The sequence below is a fragment of the Dipodomys spectabilis genome, unplaced genomic scaffold, assembly GCF_019054845.1.
Source record: "Dipodomys spectabilis isolate Male_0828 unplaced genomic scaffold, ASM1905484v1 ptg000053l, whole genome shotgun sequence".
Lineage (NCBI taxonomy): Eukaryota > Metazoa > Chordata > Mammalia > Rodentia > Heteromyidae > Dipodomys > Dipodomys spectabilis.
This window is the reverse complement of record NW_024870730.1, coordinates 2,393,202-2,406,775: the sequence shown is the minus strand read 5'-3', so window position 1 is coordinate 2,406,775 and position 13,574 is coordinate 2,393,202. Positions and strand designations below refer to the sequence as shown.

The following is a 13,574-nucleotide window of genomic DNA, read 5'->3' as shown; positions in this document are numbered from 1 at the left end:
TCTACAAGTGCTATCTGGGATGCTGTCCTTTAGAACAGTGCAATTTCTGACTCAGTTGAGCTATTTCAAATTCTTTTTTTTTTTTTTTTAAATTTTATTTTATTTTATTTGAGAACATACTGTACAGAGGGGTTACAATTACATGGTCAGGATAATGCATACATTTCTTACCAAGCATTGCAGCCTCCTCCTTTGTTTACCCTTCACCTCCCTTCCCAGCCTCCCCCCTCCCCCCCACCCAATCATACCCCCCCTACCCCCCCTCCGACATTGTAAAGCTGGTTTTGACATGACATTTTGTACTTCTCATTGTTGCAACAGGTCCACCTGAATCCTTAAACGACTTGTTTGTCCCCATCTCCTCCACATGTTATACTGACATCAAATATAGTGAAAGCAGGGGTTACACTGTGGGGGAGGGACATACAAAGCAACCAAGAAATAATCTTATAAATGCGTTAGAAACACATGCATGAAAGAAACAAAAACATTAAAATACATATTTGAGGGTTCGTTTTCCTAACATCACATTCTCTGACTTTTTCCGCTTGACTCATACCTATACTAGATATTGCAAATAAGGGAAACCATGGGACCTATGTTTCTTTGGGCCTGGCTTACTTCACTTAATATAATTTTTTCCAAGCCTTTCCATTTCCTAACAAATGGGGCAATGTCATTCTTTCTGATGGAGGCATAGAATTCCATTGTGTTTATATCCCACATTTTCTTGATCCATTCATCTATTGAGGGGCATCTGGGTTGGTTCCAGATCTTAGCTATGGTAAATAATGCTGCAATAAACATAGTTGTGCTGGTAGCTTTAGTGTGGTCTTGTTTGTAAACATTAGGGTAAATGCCCAAAAGTGGGATTGCTGGGTCATAGGGGAGTTCTATGTGAAGTCTTTTGAGGAATCTCCATACTGCTTTCCAAAGTGGTTGAACAAGTTTACATTCCCACCAACAATGAAGTAAGGTTCCTTTCTGTCCACATCCCCTCCAGCATCTGTTGTTGTTAGAGTTCTTGATTTTTGCTGTTCTAACTGGAGTGAGGTGATATCTCAATGTTGTTTTGATTTGCATTTCTTTTATGGCTAGGGATGTTGAACATTTCTTCATGTGTCTATTGGCCATCCTTCTTTCTTCTTCAGAGAAGCTTCTCTTTAAGTCTTTCGCCCACTTACTTATTGGGCAATTGTTTCTTTGAGGATTTGTTGTTGGGTGGTTTATTTTTTTGAGTTCCAAGTATATTTTAGATATGAGACCCTTGTCTGTTGTATGGCTAGTAAAGATCTTCTCCCAGTCCGTGGGCTTTCTATTGATCTTGCTAGCTATGTCATTTGCCCTGCAGAAGCTCTGCAACCTTATACAATCCCATTTGTCCAACCTTTCTTTGATTTGTTGTGTTTCCGGGTCTCTATTCAGAAAATTTCGGCCTGAGCCAAGGAGACCCAGGGTTTCTCCTATTCCATCCTGTAATGTTTTCAGAGTGTCTGCTTTGAGTTCAAGGTCTTTGATCCATTTGGAGTTGATTCTGGTGCAGGGTGATATATAAGGATCTAGCTTTAGTTTTCTACATGTAGTTAACCAGTTTTGCCAGCACCATTTACTGAAGAGGCTGTCTGTCTTCCATTCTTTTGTCTTAGCTCCCTTATCGAAGATTAGATGGCTATAGGTCTGTAGGTTCATTTCTGGTTTTCAATTCTATTCCATTGGTCCTGAGGTCTGTTCTTATGCCAATACCAAGCTGTTTTGATTACTATGGCTTTATAGTAGAGTTTGAAATTTGGGACACAGCAAAGGCAGTACTCAGAGGCAAGTTTATAGCTCTGAGCTCCTACATCAACAAATTGGAGAGATCTGAAACTAACAATTTAATGACACATCTAAACCTCCTTGAAAAAGAGCAGCAAGATAAACCCCAATCCAGTAGACGGAAAGAAATAATCAAAATTAAATCAGAATTAAATGAATTAGAATCCAAAAAAACTATAGAAAGAATCAACAAAACAAAGAGTTGGTTCTTCGAAAAACTTAACAAAATTGACAGACCCTTAGCAAATCTTATCAGAAAAAGAAGAGAACACACCCAAATTAATAAACTCAGAGATGAGAATGGAAACATCACCACGGAAACAACCAAGATTCAGAACATTATAAGGGAATACTTCTCAAAACTTTATGCTAATAAGTTTGAGAACTTGACAGAAATGGACCTCTTCCTAGCAAATATTGACATGCCAAAACTAAACCAAGATGAGTTAAACTATCTTAACAGGCCCATATCAAGCATTGAAATAGAAACATCAATAAGAGACCTCCCAGCTAAGAAAAGTCCAGGACCAGATGGTTTTACAGCGGAATTTTACAAGGCCTTCAAAGCAGAGCTCACACCAATTCTCCTCCAACTCTTCAATGAAATTGGAAGAGAAAGCTCACTACCGAACACATTCTATGAAGCCATCATAACCCTCATCCCAAAACCAGGCAGGGACTCATCAAAGAAAGAGAACTATAGACCCATTTCTTTGATGAACACTGATGCAAAACTTCTCAACAAAATTTTGGCCAATCGACTTCAACAATTCATCCAAAAAATCATACACCACGATCAAACAGGATTCATTTCAGGGATGCAAAGCTGGTTCAATATACGCAAATCAATTAATATTATTCATCACATCAACAGGAGCAAGAATAAGAACCACATGGTTATCTCAATAGACGCAGAAAAAGCATTCGACAAGATCCAACACCCCTTTATGATGAAGGTTTTGGAAAAATTAGGAATCCATGGAACATTCCTCAATACAATAAAGGCTGTATATGACAAACCTACAGCCAGCATTATACTCAATGGTGAAAAACTAAAGCCATTTCCTCTTAACTCAGGAACAAGACAAGGATGCCCACTCTCTCCACTTCTCTTCAATCTAGTATTAGAATGCCTAGCTACAGCAATAAGACAAGATGCAGACATAAAGGGGATCCAAATAGGGAAAGAAGAAATAAAACTCTCCCTCTTTGCAGATGACATGATCTTGTATTTAAAGAATCCCATAGACTCCACTCCCAAATTACTCAAGCTGATTCAAAACTTTGGCAAAGTAGCAGGTTATAAAATTAACCCCCAAAAATCAATGGCTTTTCTGTATGCCAACAATGAGAAAAGTGTGGCTGAAATTAGGAAAGCAACTCCATTTGTAATAGCCCCACAAAAAATAAAATACCTAGGAATTAACTTAACTAAAGAAGTGAAGGACCTCTATGATGAAAACTTTAAAATCTTGAAAAAGGAAATCAACACAGAACTTAAAAAATGGCAAAACCTCCCATGCTCCTGGATTGGAAAGATTAACATCGTGAAAATGGCAATACTTCCCAAGGCTATCTACAAATTCAACGCAATACCTATCAAAATTCCACCCTCATTCTTCAAGGAAATAGAAGAGGCAATCCAAAAATTCATATGGAACAATAAAAGACCCCGAATAGCAAAAACGCTCCTCAACGGAAAGAACACGGCTGGAGGAATATCAATACCAAATTTCAAACTCTACTATAAAGCCATAGTATTTCAAACTCTTGAGCTCATCTGTAACTATATAGTTCCTTTCTCTTTGGTAACATGTTAACCTCCAGAAAGTTCTTTTAAATTTTGATAAATAGAGTTTTTTGTTGTTGTTGCTGTTTTTTGTTTTTGTTTTGTTGGACATGGGCCTGGGCACTGTCCCTCAGCTCTTCAGCTCAAGACTAGTGCTCTACCACTTGAGTCACAGCGCCACTTTCAGCTTTTCCTGCTTATGTGGTGTTGAGGAATCAAACCCAGGGCCTCATGTATGTATGCAAAGCAAGCATTCTACCACTGAGCCACCATCCCAGTCCTGACAGAGGGTTTTCTTTTTGTTTTTGTTTTTTTCTGGTGGGATGTTAGGGCGGGGGTGGGGTGGGGAGGAAGGGAGAAATAGATAGATGAATTTTTTTTTGGTGGGTCGTGGGGCTTGAACTCTGGGCCTGGGCACTGTCCCTCAGCTCTTCAGCTCAAGGCGAGCGCTCTACCGCTTTAGCTACAGCATCACTTCTGTTTTTCTAGTGGTTTATTAGAGATAAGAATCTCATGGACTTTCCTGCCCAGGCTGGTTTTGAACTGTGATCCTCAGATCTCAGCCTCCTAGAGCTAGGATTACAGGCTTGAGCCACTAGTGCCCGGCTTAGATGAATTACTTTTGTTTTTAAAAAGGTATGAAGCTTTAGAGGAGAAAAGGAAATTGTTTCCCTTGGTTGGAATTGAATCAGCTCTTTTTATTTTCCTGTGTCCTCTCTTTTTATATTGGGCTTTCTGAATTAATTCTTAAATGTGTTTCATTACTTGAAATTTATGTAAAGGAATAAATTCAATAATCTAGAAATTCTTCCATTTCTTCCAGATTCTCAAATTTGTTAGCATAAAGGTTTGAGAAGTATATTCCCCTATAATGTTCTGATTCTTGCTTGTTTCTGTGGTGGTTTATTTTTAATGCATTAATTCCATGACTTATTTGATACGTTTTGAAACATAAAATCAGAAGCTACTTCTACAGTTAGACGCATTAGTATATTGACATTACTTAGAATGATATGCCTAGAAAAGTGCACAAAGAATGTGAATTTTGCTCGAGGCACCGTGGCTCACACCTGTAATCCTAGCTACTCTGGAGGTTGAGATCTGAGGATCGCAGTTTGAAGCCAGCCCAGGCAGAAAAGTCCCAATTAACTACTCAAAAATATGGGAGAGCTATGGCTCAAACTGGTAGAATGCTGCCTTTGAACAAAAGACCTTAGAGACAGTACTCAGCTCCTGAGTTTAAGCCCCTTGACTAACAACAACAACAAAAAATAATGTTCATTTTACTTCTTAAAGTAATTGTACTAAAATGTGGTCCAAGTTATTTAGAACTTATTTTATTAAGAAGAATTATTTCACCCAAATATAAATATATTACTAAATATGTATATGCATGTATATTTACCTCAACTTTAAAGACAAAATAGAAGTAACTGGAGTTTTTAATAAAAATTAGTAGTTTCATAAGTTATGTACATGATAGAATTCAGAGTTTTTTAAGGACAAACTAGAGTAGTGGTCAGTGATTTACAAAGACCTCTGAGACATTATCAAAAATAGTTTTTTAATTTTTTTAATTGTGAAAATACAGAGGAGTTACAATTACATGGGCAAGATAATGAGTACATTTCTTATCAAGCATTATTGCCTCCTCTGTTTCCCCTTCCTATCACTTCCCATCTCCCCCCCACACCCCTCTTCTCCCCCTTCTATCCCCCACCGCCAAAGTTGTAAAGTTCATTTTTCAACATAACGACTTGTACATCTCATTGTTGCAATAGTTCTACCTATATCCCTATTTAAATGATTTGTTTTTTCCCTTCCCCTCCACGAATTATACCAACTTCAAATACAGTGAAAGCAGGGGTTATAGTTATTAATATATTTTGTAAAAAACCCAACAGAACAAATTTGTATGTTTAAATATGTGAGTTTACTAAAAAATTATGGAAAAGAGTATATATACTGAATAATGCTATGATAAACATAGTTGTGGTGGTAACTTTAGTATGGCCTTGTTAGTGGTCGTTTGGGTAAATGCCCAGAAGTGGGATTGCTGGATCATAGGGGAGCTCTGTGTGGAGTCTTCTGAGGAAACTCGATAGTGCTTTCCAGAGTGGTTGGAACAAGTTTACACTCCCACCAACAATGCAGTAGGGTTCCCTTTTGGCCACATCCCCTCTAGCATCTGTTGTTACTAGATTTCTTAATTATAGCCATTCTAACTGGGATGAGGTGGAATCTCAATGTTGTTTTGATTTGCATTTCTTTTATGGCTAGAGAGGTTGAGCATTTCTTCATGTGTCTATTGGCCATTCTTATTTCCTCTTCAGAGAAGTTTCTCTTTAAGTCTCTAGCCTACTTAATAATTGGGCAGTTGCTTCTTTGAGGATTTGATGTTGGGGGATTTCATTGTTTGAGTTCTAAGTATATTTTAGATATGAGGCTCTTATAGATTGTATGGCTAGTGAAGATCTTCTACCAGTTGGTGGGCTTTCTATTGATCTTGCTAGCTATGTCCTTTGCCATGCAGAAGCTCTGTAGTTTCATGCAATACCATTTGTCCAATCTTTCTTTGAATTGTTGTGTTTCTGGGTCTTTATTCAGAAAATTTCGGCCTGTGCCAAGGAGCCCTGTAATATTTTCAGTGTGTCTACTTTTACTTCAAGGTCTTTTGATCCATTTTTGGTTGGTTCTGGTGCAGAGTGATATTAAGGATCTAGCTTTAGTTTTCTACAGGTGTTTAACCAATTTTTCCAGCACTTTTTAGTGAAGAGGTTGTCTTTCTTTGTGGTATGTATATGCAACGGAATTCTATATATGGAACCAACCCAGATGCCCCTCAGTAGTTGAATAAGTATACAATGGAATTCTATGTCTCCATCAAAAAGAATGACACTGCCCCATTTGTTAGGAAATGGAAAGACTTAGAAAAACTTATATTAAGTGAAGTAAGCCAGGCCCAAAGAAACATAGGTCTCATGGTTTCCCTTATTTGCAATAACTAGTATACGTGTAGGATAATCTTACGAGACAAGCAGAAGAGGTCAAAAGCTATATACGTATGACCATATAAGATGATGCTAAGTGAAATGAACCCCAAGATATGGACACATGATGTTTTTTCCTTTGTTGCTGTTGTTTTTAATGCACTATGTGAAGTTTTAGTTTCTCTTGCATGTTCTTCCCCCATGGTACAACCCCTGTTTTCACTGTATTTGATTCCGGTGCCCTTCATCTTGTATATACATTTTTCTAATTTGGGGAGGGGAAGGGAAAAAACAAAATGCTGAAACAACTATACAGGTTGACCCATTGTAACAATGAGACCTACAAAACACTATATTCAAAATGAACTTTACAATTTCTGGTGGGGGGAAGGAGGAGTAAGGGTGGTGAGGCAGTAAGGGATGGTAGGGGAAAAACCAAGGATGAGGTAACAATGCTAGATAGGGGATGTACTCATTACCTTACTCATGTAATTGTAACCCCTCTGTACAGTATCTTTGCAATAAAAATATTTTTTTTTTAAAAAAGTATATATAGCAAGTCACAGATATTGACAACCCACTGCAGAGGAGAATCCTGTTCATAGAGACAGACTATTTCACACTATATCTTTTTACATAGTTGAAGTTTTATGTAATTAATTTCACTATTTTAAAAATCCCTTAAAGAACTTGATAAATTAGTATTCTAACAAAAATATCACACCTAAGGTTTTGCTGAAATAGGAATTTGAATGTTCATGATATACACCTATATGTGATGAAGAAAATTTTGCATCATAAAGAATGTTAGTGCTTCCTCATTCACTTTGATTTACCTCTAATGTCTTTTCCCCTTTTTAATTCCAGGTCTCATTCGTTTACAAGAGCTTATCAAAGCTCCATCAAGGTATAATCTTCGACTTAAAATCCGTCAATTGCCTGCTGATACAAAAGATGCAAAGCCCTTATTGAAAGAAATGAAAAGAGGCAAAGAGTTCCATGTAATTTTCGACTGTAGCCATGAAATGGCAGCAGGCATTCTGAAACAGGTAAACTTTAAATTGCTAAAATGCTTGGTTCCTTTGTAAGTTTACACTTAAACTATGATCTTTTTCAAAGAAACAACAAGTAATATAAGGCTAATGTTGTATAATTAAAGTTAGAGACATCACCTGGATATAATTTTATAACAGAAAGTCTGAGAAGTGCTTTTAGTTATTTGTCTTAAAGGAAAAAAGACGTTAAATTTTTAAGGTCATTTTCAAATGTCAGCAATACTGCTTATTATTGAGATTGTTGATGAATGAAGTAGATATTTCTGTCTTACATTAAAATAAGGGAAGATAATTTGGGTACATGACTGAATAGTTTCTTCATCCATGTCAGCCAACCTTTAGAGGAAAGATTAAGTGCATTTATTCTGTACTTAGAATCTAATATGCTATGCCCTCATATTTTTACCATTATATTATGGTTATATTATTATTTCATCATTATTATGGATAAAAAATATCTTCACTTTACAAAGAAACCCAGTCTCCTCTTGAATGATGGAGTGATTTTACAGGAACAAAGAGTCAAAGGATATATATTCCATTTAAGAGATTTGTTTACAGTAAAGCGTTGGTTACCTAAAAAGATGTTACTAAATCAACAAAAATGAGACAATTTTTTAGCAGTAAAACAAAGTTGTACTCCTCATACCCAACAGCAATCTGGAAAATAGGATTAAATGGGTAGTGGAAAATCATATCCTAATGAATTAGTTAGTAGAGCCTGGGTTTTAATTTAAATTCTTTAAATTTTGCCTTTAAAGCTTTTAAAATATGCTTTGGTTTTACATTAATAGTGACTTGGGATTAGCCAATTATTTTCCTACCTCTGATGTGTAAGATCACTTCTCTGCATTGGAAATTTATACAAGTTTAAATTTCAAAATATCATTTACTAAATGTAAGTATCAGCAGCCAAACCTATAGTAACATGGTCAGCTTATTAAATAGATATCTGTCCAATATTCCAACACAAATGTTGGTTTTACCACAGTAAAATATTTCAAAGAATTTGTAAAATAGTGTACTAATTTTATAGTTGAATAAAAGAGTGTATAAAAGAGATTGCTATTTGACCTGTTTTAGTAATAAAGTTTTGTAATAAAGTAACTACAGAACTCTAGAGTGAGATTTTTTTTCATATAATTTCCAATAATTTCTGATCTCATTTAGAAACAGATTTAGAAAGGAAACCTTTGTTTTACACCAAAAGCAGTATACTATTTCAGTGAATTTGCTATGCTCAGTTTTCTCTGAGTCTCTAACAAATATATAATCTATTGTCTTTTCTCTAAAGAACTAATTCTGATACATTTTTGCTGTATGAGAGGTTAAGAATATGCATCAACTTTGATAAGAGAATTTGCTTTCTGCCTTCTATTGATTTATCCATTATTGAATATTTGGTTGTTTTGTATAAAGTGCTCTATTTGCCAAATACAGAACTGAAATGATAAATATATTCAACAGAAAAAAACCCTGCAATTCAAAAAAAAGATCAGTAAATAAAATATTAGAGCAAGGTTAAGGAGAAAAATATGAAAGTTAAAATGTAGTGAGTAGTGATAATACTGTATTAATGCTTTCTCTAATGCCCTGTAACACTAGTAGACATATATATATACATACACGTGAACATGTATATATGTAATATATACATTATAACATATGTATTCTATGTGTATTATTTATGTATATAAGACATAATACATATATAAATGCATATATGTTTACTAGCATTATGTATACAGATATAATATATATGAATATATAATATATGTATTGATATTTTATATTTCTATATGGATACAATGTGTGTGGCTGTTTTTTTTCTTTTTTTAAAATGTATCTGGTCTTAGAATTTGTGTTACATTTGAGTGTCAGTTGTTAGGGAAAGCCAGTTAAAAAGAAAGCAAATAGTTTCCTTCTAATAAACACAGCTGTAAATTCAGTAAGGAGCTATGCTAGAACTGGATGAGTGTGGAGGAGTGGAGCAGCAGAAACAGATGAGCTTTCAGCTGGTCTGGCTTCATTTACCAGTGAATACTAGGAGAATCCAGAAAAAGGAACGGCTTTAGTCAAGTTAACCCTGTTGGTTTGTTTGCTTAATTTATTTAGGATATTTATTTAAACTTATCGAGCTTTTACTAAACATTGGACAGTTAAATTTGAAGAATGTGTTGTTTGCCTGAAAGCTTTAAAAGTGAGTGGAGGTTGGGAATGTGTATAATCCTCTGAGACAAACAGTATGCTACTTGTTGGGCATGCCTCAGTAGCAGAGGATTCCACCTCTATCCAGATTTGTCATGGAAAATTCCCTAGGGCAGAGCCAAGATAGTCAGAAGGAAAACCTCACACGGATATTCTGTCACACAGGGAGAATAGTTATCAAGAGTTTCAAGGTTTAGATCAAAGAGTGTAAATAAACTCCTTCTCTGGAAGTAAAATAAAATCAAATGTAAGATTTCGGTGTAGAGTCCTACTGTTCCCTATTGCTAACCTTGAACCCCTCTTCAATGATCTCAACTCCCTTCACCTTGCCACCAAGCGTCATTTATGCACTGGCCTAGAATGCTAAGGTTTCTGAATTATAAAGGAATATATATATATATATATATATATATATATATATATATGCATATATATTTCTTTTCTTTTCCTTTTATTTTTTGTGAGTTATGGTGATTGAACCAAATGCCTGTGTAGTATCTCAGAGCTCTTCTGCTCAAGGCTAATTAGTGCTCTACTACTTGGAGCCACAAATTCTATGTTTATCTACTGTCTCATTTTTTCAGCAATTTATTCATCCAACTTATGCACTAGTTTTCTCATGTATAAAATGAATATAATAGAACTTAAATCATAAGGTTATTATGAGGCTTAAAACACTGTAGGCTCACTTGCACCTAACATTGTACTCAGCATATCTTGTTATCACAAGTGATATTTATAGCTGTATATGTGTGTGTTTGTGTGTGTGTTTATAGCTATATGTCTATATGGGTATAACTCTACAGAACTATCTATTGCTTTACCTACTGAGCTCAATTCTTCCATACTGAGCTCAGTATTATTGAAAAGACTCATATAATTATATGTTCATATATATATATTACATACATATTTATACATACCTATACACGTACAGTTTTTCTATATATATACATTTTCTCATATATACATGCATATATATGAGAAATTAAAGCATGGAAGAAAAATTAAGAATGTAATTTCTCATTAGTAAGAGAACTTTAACATTTTACTTAGGATAACTGTCAACATATTAAAAGTTTATGTATTCATTATTATTCAAGAATTATTATTTGGTGATTTTTGCTTAAATTACCCTACTTTGCCCTAATGATGCTGGTTTTTATTAAGCAGGATTTTTTCTTTCATGTATTTGGTATGCCACAAAGTTTTACACAAGTTTCTATCCTTTCATGGTCAAATGGCTCACATTATATAATTACAAATTTTACTCTGTTTAACTGATTAATGCTGACCAATGATCCGACTGCTTTTCTGTTTATTTACCATGCAGACTATAGCTAATGGAGCCTTAGAAAATGGGTTAGTAGTAGTTAGTAGTCTGTTAGTAGACTGTGAAGTCTATTAGATGCACTTGAAAATACTTATTTGTTGTTAAGAGTTTTTATTTTTTTTAAAGCTTTTTTTTTTTTTTTTTGGGTCCGGTCGTGGGGCCTGAACTCTGGGCTTGGGCACTGTCCCTCAGCTCTTCAGCTCAAGGCTAGCGCTCTACCACTTGAGTCACAGCGCCACTTCCGGCTTTTTTCTTTTTGCTTATGTGGTGCTGAGGAATCAAACCCAGGGCCTCGAGCATGCAAGGCAAGTGATCTACCACTGAGCCACCTTCCCAGCCCAAGAGCTTTTCATTAAGTTAAAGAAATGACAATTTTCAGTGATTGCTAATTGATCAGGAGTTATTTCAAGTACATTCTCTATTTTCACTAAGGAATATGAGAAGGAAACTTATCACTTGAATTTTGAATATCAATAAAATTATTTTAAAATTGATAATCTAAATTTACTAAGGAGTATAAAAATGTAATAAATTATCTATTTTTAACTGGTATATTTAATTTAACAAATATTTCTTTATTCTGTACTTTCTTCATAGTTGTGATATGTATTTCTCTCATTAACATTATGTTAAACTGTCATAATAAAAATAATGTTCCTCACTATAGTTATTTGTAGTGAAGACATTAAAAATATAAGGAACAAAGATAGGCTAATTTCAGAATCTTTTTGTTCTAACATATTGCTTCTGTAAAGTGTAAAGCTATCAACTACAAATGTTAAAAAATAACTTTTCTATCAAGAAAATTAGTTCAGAAATTCTTCCATTAGCAGGTAATTTTTTTAACTGTTGAGAAAAGATTTATCTTGGCAAACTTTTGAACTACCATTAATAACATGGCTAAAGTCTTCATTACATCTCACATCTCTTTTGACAGATATAATGTGTGGCATGCTATGTGTATTTTCAATAGTAACATTTTGTATTTTTTTATATCTTAGGCACTAGCTATGGGAATGATGACAGAATATTATCATTATATCTTTACCACTCTGGTAAGTAATTTCTTAAAAAATAAAGACAATGTTCTAAGTTTGATTGCTTTAATTGTAAAACAAATTGAATGAAAAAGGTAATATGAAAAATGACAGAGTATACTTTACTGCTACTATCATTGCAACAATCACTACTATGGTAATTGGCATTACTGAGTCTTGAACTCAGGGCCTAGTCCTTGTTAGGTTATTTCTTTCCAGCTTAAGCCAAGCTCCAGCTGTTTTTGCTTTACAGTTTGTTTTAGCTAAGATCCTTGCACATCTTCAGACTGCAGTCTTTCTATATTGTGCCTGAGTTTACAAGTGATCAAAACCACACGCAGATCATATTTCATTATGTTGGAAATGAACTATACAACTTGAGGAGGGAGAGGAGATGGGAAGGGAAAAACTGGGAGAGAATGAGGGAGTGGGTGACACTGTTCAAAAAGAAATATACTCATTATCTGACTTATGTAACTGTAACTCCTTTGTATCACCTTTACAAACAAATATTAAAAAATTGAAAAATGGGAATTATGAGACAACTACTATTCATGGTAGGAAGTTGATGATTTTGAAACAATATCATCTAAGACATCAATTCAAACTATTTTCTCATTTATTTTTATATTGCTTCAGAGGACTTTTAGAACATAATGGATTTTATAATTACTTTGCTGAAAAAAATCAATGCCTTAGACAAGCACAGATTCTTATACCATTATATCAACTTTATTCATTTTATGAAAATCAGATTTTTCTAAAGTTGCCCTTTGAGAAGATTAAATTTTCTATATTCAGTTAGGTTTTCTAAAAGTCACTATGCTTTAATTTGCAATTAGAAAATTGAATTTTACATTTATATTTTGTCTTTACATACTCATCTCATAGTTTCATTTTATTCATGAACATATGACTTTGTTTTTTTCAAATCAATCCTAACTCTTAGTTTTATTTCTTTTTTTCTTTTATTTTCCTTTTTTATTTGAGACAAGGTATTTATTGCAGGCTAGCTCTGAACTCACAATCATCTTGCTTCTTCCTTCATAGTGCTGAGATTATAGGCACATACTACCATATATGGCATAAGTTTTATTTCTCTAGCCACAAATCATGTCTTCCCTTTCCTGTGGAAAGGATTTCTTTCTTGCTCACTAATCCTTTACTAATGATTTTGAAATTATGATGATATTTTCAAGTTTAGACATCCATCTGATTTTTCTTTTCCTCTTCATTTATTTTATTTTAGAGTTTGGTAGCATATGTTTAAACTTCTAGAAATGACCATTGCTCAAATGAAGTCCAAATAGTCATATGTGATCATTCTAATTATGGCACATAATAGAA

At 34.3% G+C, this 13,574-nt stretch overlaps 1 protein-coding gene across 2 annotated transcripts in view; it reads left to right on the top strand.

Moving 5' to 3' along the window:
- The window catches only part of Grik2 (glutamate ionotropic receptor kainate type subunit 2), a 564,289-nt gene that overhangs the window by 243,980 nt on the left and 306,735 nt on the right, over positions 1 to 13,574 (top strand). For both annotated transcript variants that reach the window (XM_042679550.1, XM_042679551.1), the window contains exons 4-5: positions 7,462 to 7,643; positions 12,192 to 12,245. In XM_042679550.1, the coding sequence (XP_042535484.1) occupies positions 7,462 to 7,643; positions 12,192 to 12,245 (236 nt within the window). The remainder of the gene's footprint in view (positions 1 to 7,461; positions 7,644 to 12,191; positions 12,246 to 13,574) is intronic.